General features: G+C 37.7%; 1 protein-coding gene across 1 annotated transcript in view; it reads right to left on the bottom strand.

The window, feature by feature from the left end:
• The window catches only part of CLCA1 (chloride channel accessory 1), a 31,718-nt gene extending 17,367 nt beyond the window's left edge, over positions 1–14,351 (bottom strand). Inside the window, exons 1-5 of the mRNA XM_090269684.1 lie at positions 14,138–14,351; positions 8,578–8,718; positions 8,261–8,408; positions 5,873–5,978; positions 1,202–1,379 (exon numbers count right to left, since the gene is read on the bottom strand). Coding sequence (XP_090125810.1) covers positions 1,202–1,379; positions 5,873–5,978; positions 8,261–8,408; positions 8,578–8,718; positions 14,138–14,299 — 735 coding nt within the window. The 5' untranslated portion in view covers positions 14,300–14,351. The remainder of the gene's footprint in view (positions 1–1,201; positions 1,380–5,872; positions 5,979–8,260; positions 8,409–8,577; positions 8,719–14,137) is intronic.
• Positions 14,352–21,409: the final 7,058 nt, after the last annotated feature.

Raw genomic sequence — 21,409 nt, 5'->3', positions numbered from 1 at the left:
ATGACTAGGTTGCATGTCAGGTGCCCTGTTGGGGGCGTGAGTGAGAGGCAACCACACAGCGATGTTTCTCTCCCTCTCTTTCACCTTTCCCCTCTCTTTAAAAATAAAACAAACAAACAAATAAATTATTTAAAAAAATAGAAAAATAGAAAAGAAGCATAATATACAAAATAGGTATAACATAGGTCCTAACTCTCAGTAATTTTACATTATTATCATTTAATTAAAATCTTAAATATCTAGCATTTTATAAGTTAGAAAATAATCATTAGCTTTAAAACACTTTTCTCTTTGCATTTTTCAGGTCATTTTGGTAATGTTTCCATATTATCATTATGTCCACTTTTTAGCAAGGGGATCTCAAAAACTTCAGTGTAAAACCCCAGGCCGAGGTTCCCAAACTTCACTGTACATCAAATTTAACTGTGTAGTTAATTTAAAATATGATCTGGAAGCCTCTTGGAAATTTCTGAAGGATGGACCTGGGAACCGTGGTTAATCACATTTTTAGAACTTGTGCCACATTGCTATCAACAGACTTTTGTGAGTTGCTTCACCCTCCCCTCCAAAAGGAAAATAAAATTTTATGTAAGAGACTGAAAGATAAAAGACATCTTCACTAAAGTCAGTTAACTTATGCATTTAATATTAGTTGGTGCAAATTCACTATGTACATATTTAGCATTAACAATGATAGTTTATCAAGTTTATCTTATGGCCAGTTGGTCATTAAAAACCATTAAGAAATATTTTAAAAACTATTTAAAGCTATTGAAACTATGTACAAACTCCTAAAAGGTGCTGACACTTAAAAAGATAGAAAATTTCTATCTTTCTCTCAGAAAATTAAATTAAAGGCTACTTGATCATGTCCTTATTAACTAATTAAAAGAAGCCCCTGATCCCTGTGGGTAAACTTTTATTTAACTAAGAAATTTTCTCTTGTCTGCCTTTAAAGATATTTGAAGTAATTCTAAGCACTTAAACTAATAGCTAGTGGGAGGGAGATGATGGAGAAGCAAGAATGGACCTAAAGAAAGCAGAAGGGGAAGATAGGACTTTACCCCTGATTTTGTTCTACCAACTTGTTCCACAGAGAATCAGCTGCTCGGTGATGATTTCCTAAAATTTGATCCTCTGCTACAGCATCTGGGATAAAAAACTTCATTAAATTCATAAGTATTAAAAAAATGTTACTTACAGAATTAATACTTTGTGAAAACATTATGGAAGCCTTCTCTCTCTGCTGGGAGTGAGGTATAAACTCACATCCTTCTTCATACAGCCCTGTTACTCTGTCAATTCTGCATGATTTGCTGACACAGCTGCCTCCTTGACACTTCTTTACTTGAGGTTTACCAGTAATAGCTGCTGAACATCTGAAAATATATTAAGGTACGTGTTTAAGAGATAAACAAAGGGCTAGACTTTGTGGCCAAGTTCTACAGATGACCTTGTCCATGAATGATTTCCTTTTATAATTCAAGAAACAAATCCATCCTTAAATAGAAAAAATATTTAATTCTTATCAGAGTCATTTCTGTTTGCCAGAAAGGATGGGAAAGTCCCCAAAATGGTATTAGAATTTGTTTCTATGCAACAGAAAAGCTAAGAGGTTTATAGTGGTTGTTAGAATTATCAAGTATCAAAGTTCCGAGGCACCTCCTAATCTATTCTCCTTCATTTCTGGAAAACCAGAAGGCCTCTTTTGTTTCCCTCAGAAGACTTGCTGACATTTCCTGCATTTTTCTTAATTAGTTTATGTCATAAGTTTTTATATAGTTCTTGTATGTTCATAGGTATTTTAGATTTTTCTTTATATGCTTATGAGTCTTGTTGCTATTATAAATGAATGCTTTTTCCTGACATATTATTTTTTAGTATGTAAACAATATGTGAAACTACAGAAAATTTGGAAAATTACAAAAAACTATAAAGAAGAAAAGAAAAAATTATGTCCCACAATCAGAAATAAACTACCATCAGCATGTTGAAGCATTTCCCTTTCTATGTATCAGAATAACATGGCACATATACCTTTACTTCATGCTTTTAAAAAACTTAAGTAAGCCCTGGCTGGTGTGGCTCAGTGGACTGAATGCTGACCTGTGAACTGAAGGGTCACTGGTTCGGTTCCCAGTCGGGGCACATGCCTGGGTTGTGGGCCAGGTCCCCAGATGGGGGTGCACAGGAGGCAACCACACATTGATGTTTCTCTCCTTCTCTTTCTCCCTCCCTTCCCCTCTCTCTAAAAATAAAACAAATAAATAACTTAAGAAAATAAATAAATAAAATCTTAAAAAATAAAATAAAAAAACTTAAGTATGTTAATATAATGAAAATTTTGATAATTATAGTTTATAATATTCTTTCAAAACGTGGTTTTAATAATTCCATGTTTTCATATTATAAAAAATAAGTTTCATTTGATTTATTTAATTTGATTTCTACCCAACTTAGTACTAAAAATAAAACTTCAGCCCTGGCTGGTTGTGGCTCAGTGGATTGAGGGCTGGCAGCTGATTGCTGTATCTCTTGGACATCGACATTTCTCTGCCTCTCTTTTTGCCTCCCTTCCCCTTTCTTTAAAAATAAATAAATAAGTAAATAAAAATTTTAAAAACTTCAATGAATAAATAAAATTTCACATACAATTTTGACTCTATTTCCAAGTTTGCCACATGATTGGTTCCCAGATTAAATGATCAGGTCCAAAAGTATGAATATTTTATAGGTTGCTGATACAGCTTATTCTGTCATATCTCTTAAAATGAATTTTTAAACATGAAATTATTGGATTAAGAAATAGGAATTTTTTTAGAGATTTGATATGTGTTGCCAAATTGCTTTCCAGAGTTGTGCCAGTTAGGCCCTGAACAACCTTCTGTGGGAGCTCTCACCCACTGGCACTAACTTACAAGGTAATACACGATCCTTATCTCTGTCAGAGGTGCACCACTAACACCTTTGACTAGATGACTAGTCAGTCCGAATGCTTTTTATGTTTATTGACCATTTTTATTTCTTCTTTTGTGAATTATTTATTCTTCTGTATCTATTTCTCTATTATGATGTTATTGTTTTCCTACTGGTTTTCAAAAGTATTACAACTCAGTTTATATTGATTTTGTTTTAATTCCTTTAGCAGAATTTTATAGTTTTCTTCAAATATGACATCCACCTTTCTTAGGGTGTCACACTTCATTATACCTTTAATTGCTATCTTGAATGTAATATTCTTTCCATTATATTTTTGAACTGGTTACTGTTAATATTTAAGAAAGCCATTTGAATATTCATTTTATATCTGTTCAACTTATTGATTTCCTGTCAATTTTAATTTCTATTTATTCCCTAAGGTTTTCTAAGTGCAACATAGATCATTTGCATAAAACAATTTTGCTCTTCCTTTCGAGTAGCTCCTCTGCCCCATTTTTACCTGCCCAGTCTCATGTGTTATGGCACTGGCTACAATTTTCTAAACAAGGTTGAATAACTGTGCTAATAGTGGGCATCCTTATGTTATTCCTGGTAATGTCTCTAGAAGTTTCCTATTAAATATGATGTAGGCTCTTGGCTTTCAATTAATGCTCTGTATCGTATTAAGTAAATAACTTTGTATTGTGGACAATATTATCATTTTGTGATTGCTTCTAGACCTTTACATACTTTAAATTGGAAGATAATAAGCAATAAGTTATTAATAGGTTATAATAAAACTTCTTTTTAAGAGGACATAGTAATTAGCCACATTTGCTAATGTTATCTGTGGAAGGAAGAACATGCTGTATATGCAGATATTTATAGAATATCTCTAGAAAGGGATATGTATTAATCAGCTTTTCTCTTGAGAGAATATACAGTGCCCAACTGTACAGGAACTTAGAAAAGAGAAATGGGAAAGGTAAATGCCAGGTGTGGAATGGCATCTGTTGGTTGAAATTTTAGAGGCCAATCCAACAGATAGTCACATCAGAGAAGTGACCCTGGGTTGTGGTTTATATAATGCAGAGGGAACAGCTAAAGGAATCTGGTATCCTCTGTACACATTACTGTAGGAGGCACTTATTGTCTATTTGTGTCTGATACAACAATGAGGAAAAATATAATGGAAGTGGTCCAAGTTGACCGAGTTTTAATGTAATGAAGAAAGGGGAAAGTGAAGAGTAGTAATGTCCCTGTGGGAGAGATGGAAATCTGAGGCTGAGCTCTAAGCCCAGTGCAGCTCCTCTTGGAAATAAGTACAACATAAAAAGCAACTAAGCCAAAGCTGAGCACTTCTTAAAGAGCCATCAGGCAAGCAGAACTGGAAGCAGAAATGGAGAGGGGTGTTGTACTGTAAGGGACAAAGAAACTGGTGACTTTCAAACCAGTAGGAAATAATTAACAGCAAAGGACAACTGTAATTGAATCTTGAATTAGGGGGTCGGTCTCTGAGTCAACAGTAAAGCCAGGGAAAATGTTAGCATGCAAGTCAGGAAATGACATTCCGTGGCTTGTCACAAATGTCTCTGAGATCAAGGGGGAAAGATATTCATCACCAAACACAGGGAAATGGGAAAATATAGCTAGACAGCTCAGCAAACAAGTTAGGGAATCTTCAAGTGAGAGCTGGAGACAGACCTACAACCGGATTACCCTTAGTTAATCACTTCTCTCTGTTAATTCAGTTAATTGCATTAGATTGTAACTCTGGAGTATCCAGCATGGAAAAGGAGGATGAGGAGAAGGAGGGAGGGGGGAATAGGGGGCTACACGTGTTCGTATAAAACCAGTTTGCTTTTCCTGCCTTGGCATGCATGCACCTTGCTGCGCCCAGCCCTGCAGACCCGTGAATAAACAAACACCTTGTTTACTGCTGAAGTCCTGTGTCCCGGGTGTTTTTATTGCAAGTGTTTCTCACAAGTACTAACTCCTAATCTTTAAAAACAGGTTGTTATTTTCTAACTCAGAATAAGCATGCAAGATTTTCAAATTCTGTTTGTGAATCTATTGGAATAATTATTTATTTTTCTTCTTGATTCAAAGACTATATTAATTACCTAATATTACAGCATTTTTGGATTTCTGGAAGACATCTTTCTTGACCATAGTGTGTTTGTTATTCCCTTAATTATGCCAGGTGTAACTTGCTGTTCTTTTTTTTAAAATATTTTTAGAAAGCTATACCTACAGAATTCTTTTTCATGCCATCTGTCAGGTTTTAGTATCCGAATTGTGCTAGCTCTTTAAAATAAATTAGGACGTTCTCTATCTTTTATGTTTGTACTAAAGTGGTTTATGTTTACTGAAACTCTTGGTTGCAGGAACTCACCCAACAAACTATGACAGCCAGGAGTACTTTCCAAGTATTCAGTTTGCTTTCTACTGACATCACATAGGGTTTAATACAAATTGGGAGGAGTTTTCTGTTTTGTTTGAATATTTGGATTGTCTTTCAGGTAAGTTCCACAATCCCTTTCAGGCCCATTCATGCTGACAAAGTCCAAGCAGATAACATCCTGCCCTCAAGGCACTTGAAGAGCCCCATTATCTTTGTTAATATCACTGATTCTGATACAGGAAAGTGGAGTCACTGAACATATAGCCCCTGGGGGTTTCTTATGGGTTTACACACACACACACACACACACATACACACACACAAACATGCAAACACACAAAGGGGCAAATAATTTGTAGCTGCAAAGTAGACAATTCATCTAATTTAAGTGCTTGTAACCTGAGCAAAAGTGATAAGTTTGCGCAAATCTGAAACATGAAGAGAGAATGAAAGAAAACAAGGCAAAAGACTGACATTTAAAAGTGGCCAAGAAAAAAATCGGTTGTGATTTAAAATAGTTGGAGAAAAGTTAAGTCAAAATATCCATACCTTACTGCTTCCTTTTTCCCCTTAGATAAGTAGAATTTCTGGTCATTGTTGTACTCATCAAATACTCCCCATCGTAGATGAGCCCATTCATGGACAAATGCCCTTTCTGTGAGAAAATATATGAAACATTTGATTACAATAAAAATGGTAAAAGTACATTCTCACACCAGGAGAAAGTAATTATTCTGAACTTCTATTATGCTTTGCTATGTTAATTTTTTTAAGTTTTGATTTTTTTGGAAAGACAAACCTAATATGCCAACTGCACGTTTCTGAAAAATATAACTATTTTGGCTCACCAAATGCTAATTAGTCACATAGTAAGTGCCAGGAAGTTAGTTATACAAAGGCAAAACAACTGCCCTGTCTTCACGTGGCTTACAGTCTAGCAGATGACACAGAGTCAGATAACTAAAATCCTTAGTGGTGCAAGTATAGGGATGGAGGTTGGCGCCCGCTGCTATGGGAGCTAGTGGCATTGACAGGGCAGCCAGGACAGCTTCCCCAATGACTCATATCTGATTAAACCTTAATGCCTGCCTACTCCACTTCTGCTCAGTTCTCTTCTTTCCAGTCTTATTGCCTGCCACTTACTCCTGATTTCCTGTAATAGCCACCCAGCTGCCCTCCATGTCTCCTGTCTTCAATGGCTTCCCTATGGCATTCAGGGTTAAGTCCAGGTCCTTATTATAGCTAGCGTACAAGGTCACGGCCCTGCTCCTCTCTGCAGCCATATTTCTTGCTGTTCTCCATCTGCTTCCAAAACTATAATCACAGTGAATTTCTGAACTCCTTTTACTTTCTAGAGCCACACCAGACTCTTTCTCATCTCTGGTCCTTTTTGTGTATTTTTCCTCTGTTTGGGATACTCTTTCCCTATCTCTGACTGGATAATTGCTTCTCTTCTCTCAAAATCAAGCTTATATCCACCTAGAAGCCTTAGCTGACATCCCTAGGCTAGGCAGGTTACCTCCTTCACAATTTTATTACATTCTATTATGGCACTTTTGTTATAATTGCTGCTTACTTGCCAGTCTCCCACACTAAATACTTGTCTCCATGAGGATAGGCGTCATGACTGGGCACATAGTGCCTAGAACTTAATAGGCATTCAGTGCATATTTGTTAAAATTAGATGAATTAATGACTTAGGTATAGCTCAATTTTCCTGGAATGTAAATTCCTAGATGGGCTAAATTTGGAGGGTAGGTAAGGGCTACAAATGAAGAGACTCTAGTATCTCACACTAAGGATTTAGACTTCATTCTGTGGATGCCAGGGAATAGCAGATGACCTCTTAAAGGTAAGGGAAGATTGGGAGGGAGCAGGAGCAGAGCCACAGTACAGAAAGGAGAGATAATAAAGGAATGATATTATATCATATATGGTGACTCTGGTGGCTGGAGTGGGCTCAGGAGTGAGATGGGGCAGTTAGGTAAATCAACTCAATGCATATTTATTGAGCCACACATCAGGGATTTTCTGTTCCTGTTATGGAGGTGAAATAGAATATTGTAGAAGCACAAAGAGGTATGTCTGACCCTTCTTTCTGATAAAGTCTGTAAGTGCCCTAGTGAATGTGGGGTAGGGCATGGAGGTGCCAGGACTCCTGTTTACATGAAAAAAATCAAGCTGGTTCTAATATTTTCAAGATAATAGAGATACCTAATACTAGTTATTAATTAACCTAATTAACTAATACTAATTACATGTGATTATACTTGGAAAATACATATTATATATACTCCATTGCTTGTTTCTTTTAATATTTTCTCTGAAGATTGTTCTATATAGCTCACATGGGGATGATAAAGTTTATTTTGTGAAGGAAAATTGGATTTTTTTCTTTAGTTGCTGTTTTTTGAGAGCTGAACTGCGAGGATATTCTCTTTGTTACTCAAAGTGAGGACCATTGTCAGGTAGTATCAGCATCATCTGGGAGCTTGTTAAAAATGTAGATTCTGAAGCAGAATCTGATTGTTAACAATCCCTGATTACAACTTGCGTGTAAAGGTCGAGATCTGAGAACACTGTGAGTCTCCACCATCTGCTGACTACTATGTGAATTGCAGGCAGGAGATTTAGGTTTGTTCAGCAGTCTCCTTAACATATCCATAGAAACCTAACAACATTTTTACAGTTACTTATGATACTAATAATTTTTTAAAATTAAAAACACTGTATTTACACATTTATGCAGAATGTTAAAAAATAAAATTTCTAGCTGAGAAATGCACTATTCTGAACCTCTGTTTTAAGTGAAAATAAATGCTATCAGTTTATTTGGCTTATATGCACTTATTCAGAAAGATAATTTATTTTGATCTACTTTGAATATAAAATTACTGTTATGAAAAAGACAGCAGTATGTTTCACTTCTACCCATACCTTGTGGTCCATATTGAAGCAACTTCTTCCCTGCTATGAAGTCGGGAGTGAAATGAATCCTTTCCCCCTTCTCTCCACAATTTCCCATCTGTTCAGTATAAGGCTCATCATTAGCTGGAGGATTAGGTTCAGCAACTAGAACATCAGCCTGCAATTTAAGAAAAAGATTTTATCATTACAAAATTTCGGCAAATAAATTGACCTTATTCAGACTGGATTATTTTGAAACCATTTTATTTGGTTCTAGAATATTATGATGAAAAAAATCTAAAGCAGAAAAGGAAATTGAATTTGTAAAAAGAACTTGACATTCTCACATTTTTGTAGGTCTCCAGTTTTGGCCTCACATACTCTGGTTTTGTTTTCCATTTTTCAGGAATCAAAATGGCAACATTTTTGAAGTAGAATCTTTTTTCTGTAGCTTCAAACAGATATGGAGATGCCTGAGTCACCATGTCCTGGGAAAAAAAGAAAATGTAAATAGCAAGCACAATTATGACTGTAGACTGCATTACCAAATTTACATCTGTATTTTACATTAGGTTATTTATCAAGATCAGAAGTAACATGTAGAAACACCTTTTTAAAATAATAATAGCTAGCCTTTTTCTGAGCACTTACCACATGCTCTGTGTCACAGTGTAATGATTGACAGCTCAGACTTCAAAGGCTGACACTAGTCCTGGCCCCTGCACCCATTGTGGGTCATCTGGCAATTGCCTTGAGTCCTCCTGAGCCTTAGTTACCTCATTTGTAAAATGGAAAACAATATGGTGACTGACTCCTAAGATGATGATCAAATGAAGTCAAGAAAGCACTTCGCACCATATTTACTTAGCACCAATGCTTATGAAATGTTATCTATTGGTACCATCTTATTTGATTCTCTGAGAATCAATAAACCTTCAAGGGAGAACCTGAGAATAAGAATGTGTAAGTCTCAAGGTCTGACACCAACTAATACTGGAGAGAAATTCAAATTAAAATGAATGTGACTGTGGTAATTTGGGGGTTAGCTAAATGTTATGATAGTAAGTAATTTTCAGTGTAGTACTAAGTCTCAGATATAAGAAACTGGCACAATTATATAATTTATTTTCATACTGCAGCTAACTTTTTTCTCTAAAATAAAAGAGCAGTAATGTTAAATTATAAATGCCCCTGAGATGCATTACAAAGAGAGTAGAGAGGGTATTATAAGAGATTTGTTGTTGAAAAAGTCATTACATCTATTAGGACTGAAAACCACTGTCCTCAGAAGTGAGTGTAGCTCTGACTGGTGTGGCTCAGAGGGTTGGGCATCATCCCGCAAACCTAAAGGTTACAGGTTCAGTTCCTGATCAGGGACATGACTGGGTTGTGGGCCAGGTCCCCAGTTGGACGTGTGCAAGAGGCAACTATTCAATATTTCTCTGGCATATTGATGTTTCCCTCTCTTTATCACTCCCTTTCCCTCTCTCTAAAAATAAATACAATTTAAAAAAAGAAATTGAGTGTAGACCAAGGAAAAAGAAAGGCTAAAGACTGAAACCTGGGAGCCACCAGCATTTAGTGGTAGGAGGAGTCAGCCAAGGAGACTCAGAAGGAGCAGCTTGTGCATGGGGAGGAAATCAGAAGGCATGAAGTGAAGGTGTTTCAAGAAGAGAGTGATCATCAACATCAAATGCTGCTGAGAAATCAAGAAAGGAAAAACAAATAAACAAAAACTCATAGACACAGACAACGGTATGGTGGTTACCAGAAGGAAGGGACTGGGGGGTAGTAAAGAGGGTCAAATATATGGTGATAGAAGACGATTTGACTGGGTGGTGGGCACACAATGCAATATACAGGTCATGTATCTGATTAGCCAATGTCACCCCAATAAATTTAATTTAAAAGAGAAAAGTAAGAATAAGAACTGACCATAGTATTTGTCATCTTGGGTAAGCCATTTTAGTGGAATGGAACCAACAGCTCCATATGAGTGAATTCAAGAGAGTGGGAAGTGAGGGAGTAGAAGCAGTGAGTATAGACAACAGCTCAAGAAGTTTTTCTGTAAATTCAAGGGGAATGGAGACATGATGCCGTAGCTGAAGGAGTACTTCAGGGTGAGGGAATTTTGTTTTTTATGTGTGTTATTTTAAATGGGAACTATTATAGCATATGCATATGCTGATGGAAAAAAAAAAACGAAACAAAACACTGATAATGCAAGAGAAAACAGGAACCATTACAGGAGGAAATTTCTTCCAGGAGCCGACCAGGGTGCCTAGACTCCAGTGCCTAGTGAGGTTGGCCTGAGGAGTAGAACCTTTTCATCTTTATATGGGGAAGCAGTACTTCTGTATTGATGCATGGGTGAGTCCCTCTCTGCCATTTCCTAACGGGATAAACTTGGGGAATTTATTTGATCTCTCTGAGTCTCAGTTTTCCTCTTTTAAATACTAATAATGGTTGCCTTCCTAGTTTTTAAAAAGTTCTTATAATGATTTGTGTCTCCTTTTGCCAAAAGGCCAGATTTTTATCAACTACTGGATGATTTAATACTGTATTATTTTAAAAATAAAAACACTGAGTCAAGGTCACCAAAAAAGTTAAAAAGTAGGTATAAAGCTTTCTATGTTAGAATATTATATTACAGTTTGACTAATGAATTATGAATTTTCAGTGTCTCCCAGGAAGAAAAATAAGCAGCATGAAAGGCTCTTGTCTTCCACGTTTTAACAGAAACATTAATAAGGGATATTTGCTTTGGCGTCTGTTCTGATTTTGAGGAGGTGACCTCATACCCAAATAGACATTTAAAATTTGAGGCCTGGAGAGGTTGGGGATGACAGCTTATAGGATCAGCTAGAAATTCCTTAATGATAGGGGTGGTATATGGTTCACCACTGGATCTCTGGTACCTGACATAATGTAGGTGCTTTGGAAATATTTGTTGGATGGATTAACAAATGAATGCATAAATGAATGAACAAATAAAATGATTGTGATGATTGGCACACTGTCCACAAATGCCAACATGGGAGGTTCTTGGACTTGCATGCATTGATGAGGACTTCGAGATACAATACTCTCATTGTGTATTGTATATGTGTGTGTGTGTGTGTGTGTGTGTGTGTGTGTCAGAGAGAGAGAGAGAGAGAGAGAGAGACAGAGAGATAGAGAGAGAGAGAGAGAGAGAGAGAGAGAGAGTTTCATCCTGACTCTCACTTCCTCATTTTATGGTGTGTGCTCTCTGCTTCTACAACTCATACTGATAGGGACAGGTACAATAAATACATGCAGCTTGCAGTGGAGAAACGTTAAGAACTGTCATGAGGAAGAAAGTATTTTTTTAAATTGAATTTATTGTGGTTATATTGGTCAATAAAATTGTATAGGTTGGTTTCAAGTGTATAGTTCTGCCCCCACCCCCTCTTACCTCTGGTAATCATCATACTGTTGTCTGCGTCTATGAGGTTTTTTTTGTTTTTTGCTTAATCCCTTCATCTACTTCACCCAGCTCCCCATGCCCCCTCCCCTCTAACAACTGTCAGTCTGTTCTCTGTATCTGTGCATCTGTTTCTATTTTATTTGTTTATTTTGTTCATTAGATTCCACATATAAGTGAAATCATATGGTATTTGTCTTTCTCTGATAGGCTTATTTCACATAGCATAGAGCCCTACACAGAAACAAGTATTTAAGAGCTGACTGAAAAGCTTCTATCCCCACAAGGGCACCAGTGGGGACAGTCTCTCCTCAGAAAACAGAGTGAGGGAGGGCCAGGAACAGCAGAAAAGTCCACAATAAAGGTCCTTATCTCTGTGGATCTGGAACATCAATAGGGAGGTGCTCACTTTTATTAACTACTTAGTGAAGGACTCTGAGCACACTATTGCCCTTAAATCTTTTATTTTATTTTATTTTTCAATTATAGTTCATGTTCAATATTGTTTTGCAGTAGTTTCTGGTGTACAGCATAGCGGTTAGATAATCATGTCCTTTACAATATATAGAAACCAACTTACCTCACATCAAATTCACTTAAGACTCATACCAGAAAGCCAATTTAATAATTGTAGGAAGAAGTATATTTCTCAGGAGGAAGCCCCCCAAAAAGTGAGGTAAAAGCAGTCTTAAAACTCTAAAGCACCATGTAAATATGAATGAGTATTGGCTTTAGAGATCAGGAATTTATGTTCTTTTGACAGGTTCCTGACTGCCCAGCCAGAGACAGACACACGTTGGCTCTGTTTTTCTCCCACACTTGATCCGTCTGTTGCTCCAAGTAGCACTTTCATTTTTGCTAATGCCATTTCTGAGGTTAGAGACAATCAAAAACTTGATTGTTGAGAGATTTCAGAAGGTATGGATTTCCCTTTCATCAATGGCAGTAGTATCTGACAGTCTTCTGTTTAAGCAGATAAGCTTCCCCTCCTCCCTCAACTACTGCAGTTCTCCAGCCCCCAAATCCTCTTGGAGGTAGAGATGGTTCTTTCTCCAAACTCTATTTTTCTGGGTTTGGTTCTGCTTACTTAGAGCAAGGAACATTGGGGGCAACCACTGGGACTCTTGCACTACTAACATTTTTATTAAAAAAATTTTTATCCTCCCTGGAGGACATGCTTATTGATTCTAGAGAGAGCGGAAGGGGAAGGGGCGGAGAGGAAAGTTGATGTGAGAGAGAAACACTGATCAGTTGCCTCTTCTTTGTGCCCCAGTGGGGACCAAACCTGCTTTTGGACCAGGAATCGACCCCACCACCTTTAGGTTTAGGGGACAATCCTCCAGCCAACTGAGCCACATTGTTCAGGGAACAGTACTAACTTTTGATCTCACACTCAGGAACTTTGGCTTCATTAAAAAGAATGGGCCCTTTTCATCTAGAAGGATTAAAAGGGGGACTGGTGACTGATGGTCACGCCCACCATTAACTGAGCTCTTGCTACGTACCAAACACTATGCATGTATTTCTGAGTTCCTTAAAACTACTTTAAGTTTAGACACATAAAACATGCACAAATGGTAGAGTTCCCATATAGCCTTCACCAAGCTTCCCTTATGTGCATGCATTGTTAGATTTAATCTTCACAAAATTCTATGAGGAGGGTGCTTATTATTGCCCCATCTTACACACCCGTACTTTTCCTCATACCGCAATCCTGCCTCTGGATGTGCTAAAGCCAGATTCCAGGGTGGTCATTCATAAGGCACTTCCCTCTTATTCTTAGCTGTTTGCTGTTATACCTGATGTCTCCCCCTTACAACAGTTAAATGCCTCTGCCCAAGATAGGAAGCATCTTCTCTAGTTTTTCCTTCCCTCACAGAAGAAGTAACAAGTAAGGCGAGGGCACTCAGCAACCTGAGAGGATTCCTTGCATTGGGGCTGATAAAATGCAAGGTTTCCTTCCATTGAAAGGGTCAGGGTTATTGTTAAGTAAGAGATTTGCATCCTGGGCTTCTATATTAGGTTCACAGAGAAAAGGGTTACAATTAGGAGAATAAAAAGAGAATCTGATACGAGCCAGTGGTAAAATCAGGCAAAGGAATTATTCTCTGTGCATCTCACAATATCCACCAAATATACCTGGCTCTGCCTAATGCAGAACTGAATGATTTTTAGTGGAATCATCCACAGTCAATAAATGTGAGCATCATTTATTAAGCACCAACAATATATGAAACCCTTAGGTGTGTGCATTGCATTTATTATCTTATCCCTCAGAAGAACCCCAATGGTTGATGGCTATTATTTCCATCTTACAACTGAAGAAACTGAGGCTCAGAAAAAATAAGTAACCAATATCACACAGCTAGAATTAGAGAACTCCTGTTTGCCCTATTACAACATTATGCTTAATTTTATGCTTAATTTTTTTAAAGCATGGATAATTACCATTTTGAACTTACCTTTATATTTTGAATGAGTGTTTCATCTTCTGGCACATTAGGGTCAATTGCAATAACAATGCCTTCGAAGCCATTATTATTCAGCTGAATGAGTGAATTACTCAGGGCTCCCTCCAGAAAGTGAAGGACCAAGATGAAAACAGAACTCTTAAATGACCCCATTACTGTACATCTCCCTTGGAATATTCTCTTTGGAAAATCTTGATTTTAGTGGCATCTTTCTTTACCCCTATTTATATGACTATAGAGACATATATTGTTACAAGTTATCAGAGGAGTTTATCACAGAACTTTCACCCCTTGACCAATTGCTTCACTTCTCATTTGTGCCCAATATGAGGAACAATAGCTATATCTTAGTCTTAAGTTCTGTGTACATTAAATATTTTACTTGAAAGGATCGTTAGCCTTGTCTTCACCTTTGCCAGATGTTGGCAAAAAGGGTGGGAAACCCACACCCGGTTCCCTGAAGGACTTACAGGTGTCATGCGGCTTGACCATTGAAAGATATTTACTTCTTACAAATGATTGCCCAACCTGGGCTTCTGGCTCCCACAAGGCCACCCTCCAACCCCTTGTTGCACAGTGGAGGCCTGGCTGTTCTATGTATTCAATAAGTGTTCATTAGGTATATATCATATATCCAGTCATTATTTTTATACTCATTGGTCTTGACATAACCCCAACACTTTTTAGTGCTTCCTTAGACAATCCACTCATACCAAAAGCATTAGCAAGCAACATAGATATTATTGAATATTTTATATTGGAGATAACAGATAGAAACTTATATCTCACTGTGCAAAGCAAACTTTCAGAATTTCTCATCAGACCTGTATTGCTCGATAAAATTCAAATGAACAACATTACATTATTTTACTGAAATTAAATGTCTCTCAGAACATGAATTATGGGCTGCCACTTACTGCATAAGTTTGCCAAACCTCAGATGAAAACTCAAGAAAGACCACCACTTTCCTGTCACATTCAAATTACTTGAAGTCATTTCATGACTTTATTTGATCTTCACATGGTGCTGAGCACGTATTTCAACTTGTCTGCCCTTTTCTTTGACATTGGCTCATAAAAATGAAATTAGTACTTACTGCTAATAATTAATAATTATTGTTGAAATTTGTAGTATTTACATAATCAAAAGTGAAAAATTTAATAGAATGGATGTACTCAATTTTAAAGTGGTTATACAGATGATCCAAATACGCTTTTATATGAAAATAGTGTTTTCAAATGCTTAGTAAATAAATGTGTACATTTACTATACATATTACATAACATTTTTAGATTCTAAAATATTTTATATCCCCAACCACATGTATTTTTCCTGGGTTTCCTAAAAAACATAAGACAAGCTTGTGTTTTAATGATTTGAGAGTTTAATCCCAGAGCAGTGAGAAAGAGGGAAAGGGGAAATGAGGGAAGGTTGGGAAGCAATGAAAGATGGAGAGTTACTCAGCTGGCTACTGTAGTACAGTGAAGACACCCAGCAGGTCAGCCTGCTGGTGCAGCTGCCCTGTCATCTGGGATGTCTTCTAAGGGGCTATGAAAAGAAACCATGCATTGGGACAGACAATCAAAGGGAGGAAGGGAAGGTGTTTGGCTCCTTCTCATCTTCTACAGGTGATGGACTTCCTGAACTTCCTGGCTGTGTCATCCAGCCCCTTCAAAGAGCTCTTGTAAAGAGAGATCCTATGCCCTGTGGTGCAAGAGGAGCCAAGGATTCCAAGCGCTGCCTGGTTGATCTCTGGTAGTGGAATAACTCAGGCATGCAAAGAGCGTGTAGTGACTGAGGTGGAGCAAGTCCAAGGGTCCAGTAGATCAGAGGAAGCCAAGCCTGGGGAGGTTCAATGAGATGAGTCTAATACAACTCATTGCTTGGTCTGCTCAGATCCACTCATGCCTCTTCATCATATCTTGCTCCAATATTATAATGTAGAATTTGCTTTGTGTGTGTGTGTGTGTATGTGAGCACAAGTTGTCTCACTTTTTTCCTGAGAGAAAGGAGTCAAATCATTCATAGAATCTTCTTTCAAGTGGTGGCCAACTGCAATCTCCTGAGATACCTAAAGCAAGAGTTATTGAAATAAATTGTGGTGTCTGCTGCTACAGCATGTCTCAACACCATATATATATTTATTACCTTCTTCCTTCATCACTGATTTCCCTCTTTTAGCCAGCATTTTGGCTGGTCTGTGTTGTTTGTTTTCTCTTTGCTGTAACCCAACCCTTTATTTCTGAGGGTTCTAAACTTTGTTGGGTTATAGCTGCTGCAGTTGCTTATGACAGTAGTCACTTGGTATGACAGACCCAGTTTAGGTGCCTCTCCAGCTTTGCTTGGCCTTCCCTGCTGGCCCTTTGCCGCTTGCTCAATGGAGAGGCCTTGCTGCTACCACAGTTGCCTCATCTTGTAACACCAAGGGCTTGTCTCTTTGTCTGCAGGGAGAGGGCCTAGTTTAGAATGTCCTCCAATGGCAGGCTGCAGTGGCAGTGCAACAATCCCTGGTGCCCAAGTCCAGCCCGAACAGATTCACACAGGCTTTGACCCTCATAAAGCGTTGCACCATGGCACCTGGGATCTAGCTTTACCAGAGGCAGCTCACATGGGCCAAATGACACAGACTTGAAGAACAGGAAGTTAACGCCCTGAGAGACCAACTTTTACCAAAGACATAGAATGTTTCCAACATTCCAGGTCTCTTTTATGTTCCCTTCTAGTGAAAATCCCCAAATGGTAATCACTATTCTGACCTCCGTTGCCACACAGATTAATTTTATTTGTTTTTGTACTTCATATAGACAGATATATACAGTATTTCTTGTGTCTGGCTACTTTCACAGAACATTTTTTTGCATGAAATTTAGCCATGTTGATTTATGTAGCGTAACATGTTCTTTTTCCATTGTATTTCACTGTAAAAACATACCACAATTTATTTACCAACTCCTGTTTGTGTACATGTGTATTATTTCCTGTTTGGGCTATTATAAATAAAACTGCCATAGGTGCAAGCATTGATTTCATTTGGTTATGTATCGCGAGAGGACTCGCTGGGTCACAGGCTATATGCATGCCTAGCTTTAATTGATCTGCCAAGCACTTTTTAAAGTGGTTGTACTGGTTGCTCCACATTCCTACCAGTCCACAACACTGCCAGTCTGTGTCATTTTAACTACTCTGGTGGGAGTGTAATTGTGTCATATTGTGGTTTTAATTTGCATTTTTCCTTATGACTAATATTAAACACCTTTCCATATACTGATTTCATTTTTACATACTCTGTTGTGAAGTGCCTTTTCAAGCCTTTCTGTGCAATTTTTAATTAGGTTGTCTTTATCTTATTGATTTATAGTAGTTCTTTATATGTTCTGAGTATTGAGGTCTTTATTGGATGTATGTATAACAAATATCTTTGCCAAGTTTGTAGTTTGTCTTAATGGTGCCCTTGAATGAACAGAAGTTCTGAATTTTAATGGAATTCAGTGTAGTCTTTGTTCTTTAAAAAAAAAATTAATCATTTGTTTGTTTGTTTGTTTATTTATTTTTAGAGAGAGGGGAAAGGAGAAACAGAGGGAGAGAAACGTCACCGTGTGGTTGCCTCTCACTCGCGCCGCCAACTGGGGACCTGACATGCAACCTAGGCATGTGCCCTGACTGAGAATCGAACCAGCGACACTTGGCTCGCGGGCCGATGCTCAATCCAATGAGCCACAGCAGCCAGGGTAGTCTTCTCTTATGGGTAATGTTTTTTTGTGTTCATATTTAAGACAGCTTTCCCAAGTTCATAAAGATACTATACAATATTTTGTATGAAAACCTTATTGTTTTACCTTTCACTGTTAGGTCTATGATCTATCTCAAATTATTCTTTTGTGTTTTATGTAAGATTCAAATTTTTTTGTTTTGTTTTGTTTTCCTTCATAGATAGCAATAGGCCCATAACATTTTTTGAAAAGACAACACTTTCTTCCACTGAATTGCAGTTGTGCTTTCGTTGTGAATGATGTGACTACAAATGTTCAAGCCTGTTTCTGGAGTCCCTATTCTGTTCTGTTGGTCTATGTCACTATCCTTATCTCGGTATTTTATTGCGTTAATTAGCACTACTTTGTAAGTCTTCATATCTGGTAATATAAACACTCTAGATTTGTTTTTCTGCATGATTATTTTGGCTATTTTAGATCCTATTAATTTCAATATAAAATTTAGACTCTAATTGTAAATTCTACTCCTGCCCTTCCCCCGCCAAAAAAAATCTGCAGGGTTGGATAAAATTGCATTAAATCAGTTTGGGGAGACTTGACATCTCTATAATATTGAGTATTTTACTCTATGGACAGGACATATCTCTTCATTTTAAGTTTTATCTAATTGATCTCAACCATGTTTTATAGTTTTCAGGGTAGAAGTCTTGTGCATCTTTTATTAGATTTATTTCTAGGGGTGTTTTTGGTGCTATTATAAATGATATTTTTATAAAATTTTATTTTCTAATTGCTTATAGATGGTATATAGAAATATAATACATACTTTGTAGGTTCTCTTGGACTTTTTATGTTTATAATTATGTAATTTGTGAATAATAACATTTTTCTTTCTCTTAATCTCGTATTTTTTATTTTGTTTTCTTCTGTTATTACATGAGCTATGACTTCCTATGAATGTTGAAACAGATGGAGAAAATATCTTTTCTTTTCTTGTTTTCAATCCTGTGTGGAAAAGAATCCTATATTCCCCATTAAATATTTTACTATCTAAGGACTTCCAGCCAAGACGGAGGCATAGACAGACACGCTGCATCTTCCTCCACAACTAAAAAAGAATATAACTATCACAAAACTAGAAACAACCAGAAGTTACAGAAAATCAAACTGCACGGGAGTCCAGCAAACAAAGATATAAAGAAGAAGTACTCATCCAGACAGGTAGGAGGGGCGTAGAGGATGCAGTGTGGTGGCGGCAGCAGTAGCAGCCGGTGGAAAGTACAGTCACATGTTTTAAAAAGTCAGGAGGGACACCTGGGGAGCATTCCCAGCTCCTCACCGGACCCCGAAGCTCACAGTCCCAGCATCAGGGAAAATCAAGCCTCATTGCTTCTGAATGTGCAAACCAGTGGGGCTTGGGGTGGAGGCAGAAACTGCCAGTTTCTCAGCATAGTCCGCCTCTTTAAAGGGCCCCCATGGTCCTAGAATGTCCGCAGATGCACCCACTCTGGGAACGACAGCCAGGGCAGCAGCTAGAGGGGCGCCAGTCCAGTGCGGAAGTGAGAGAGGTGCCTGGAAAAGGGGCAAGTGCTAGGCAGGTGGCATTGTTCCCTCTTGGACCCCTCTCCCACACACAACGCCACAGTGTGGTGAAACAGGTCGCCCTGTACTGACAAATCCCAAGGCTCTGCCCCTTAACCGTAACAGGATCCACAGCTCTAACTGGGAGGTGGAGGCAAACAAACACAGGAGCCTGTCAGAATGAGGAGACAGAGAAGTATGGCTCAAAAGGGGGAATGGATCAAGGTTCCAGTGGGAGGACTAAGCGACAAGGAGATAGCCAACCCCACAGATGAGGAGATAGACAACCTAACAGATGCAGAATTCAAAACACTGGTGATAAAGATGCTTACTGGCTTGACAGATATGCTTGAGTACGGCAAATGCATAAGAGAAGAAGTGAAGGCTATGCTAAGTGAAATGAAGGAAAATCCACACAAAACCAATTGTAAAGGGAAGAAAACCGGGGTTCAAATCAATGATTTGGAACAGAAGGAAGAAAAAAACAGTTAACCAGTGCAGAATGAGGAAGCAATAATTGAAAAAAAAAGAGGAAAACTTCCCAAATTTTGCGAAGTAGATGAACATACAGGTCTGGGAAGCACGGAGGGTCCCGGGTGAGTTGGATCCAGAGGGGACCACACCAAGACGCATCATGATTGAGATGCCAAATGTGAAAGGTAAAGAGAGAGTCCTGGGGGCAGTAAGAGAGAGGTGGAGAGTTGCCTACAGGGAGTGCCTATAGGACTATCAGCTGGTTCCTCAGAGGACACTTTGCAGGCAGGAAGGGACTGGCAGGCAGTATTCAATGCGATGAAAGGCAACCTGCAACCAGGATTACTCTATCCAGCAAGGCTACCATTTGGAATGGTAGGGCAGATGAAGCGCTTCGCAGACAAGGTGAAGCTAAAAAGAGTTCATCATCACCAAGCCATTATTATATGAAATGTCAAAGGGACTTACTTAAGAAAAAGAAGATCAAAATTATGAATGTTAAAATGACAACAAACTCACAACTATCAACAACTGAGTCTAAAAAATAAAAACAAAATTCAGCTAAGCAAACCAGAATAGGAACAGAATCATAGGTATAGGGATCATTTGGAGGGTTATCAGCTGGGAGGTGGAAGGGGAGAAATGGGGATATGGTGCAGGGATTAAGAAGCATAATCAGTTTGTCCTAAATAAGGGGAAGTTAAGAATAATATAGGAAAGGGTGAAGCCAAAGAACTTATATGCACAACTCATGGTCATGAACCATGGGAAGGAGGGTACTGGGTGGAGCGGAGCAAAGGGGAAAAAATTGGAACTACTGTAACAACACAATTAATAAAATATACTTAAAAGATATGTTATTATCTAGAGGTATTTCATAGATACTTATATTATATTAAGAAACTCTTCTTCTATTCCTAATCTGCAAATAGGTTTCATTTTTTTAAAAAATCATGAATAGGTCCTGAATTTTATCAAATGCTTTTTATGCATCTATTGAGATGATTGTGTGATTAAAAAAAATTCTGATAACATAGTGAGTTACATTACTATATCAAACTTTCATTCCTAAAATAAATCCTACCTCAGCATGTAGTATTTTTTTCAATGTGTTAGTGTTTTGTTTAGGATTTTTGTACCTATGTTCATGAGAGAGATTAGTTTTACTTTTTCTTTCTTATAATGTCATTGCCAGATATGAATTGGGACACATTTCCTCTTTTTCTATTCTCTGAACAGTTTGCTTAAAACTGATATCACTTCTTCCTTAAATTTCCTTCTGACTATTGCTCTAGCTTTACCATGGAAGTTTTTTTTTCTTTCCATTTTTAAAATTGTTATTCTATATGAGGCAAATCTTCATTCTTGCTGATTTCTTGTTTGCTTATTCTTTCAATTACTGAGAGAGGTGTGTTAAAATCTCCAATTATGATTGTGAATTTGTCCATTTCTTTTTTTTTTTTTTTAGTTCTATTAATGTTTCCTTTATATTTTTGG

Source organism: Furipterus horrens, unplaced genomic scaffold (genome assembly GCF_987537825.1).
Source record: "Furipterus horrens unplaced genomic scaffold, mFurHor1.1.pri manual_scaffold_3, whole genome shotgun sequence".
Classification (NCBI taxonomy): domain Eukaryota; kingdom Metazoa; phylum Chordata; class Mammalia; order Chiroptera; family Furipteridae; genus Furipterus; species Furipterus horrens.
The sequence above is the reverse complement of the archived record's forward strand: the minus strand, read 5'-3'. Positions and strand labels throughout refer to the sequence as shown.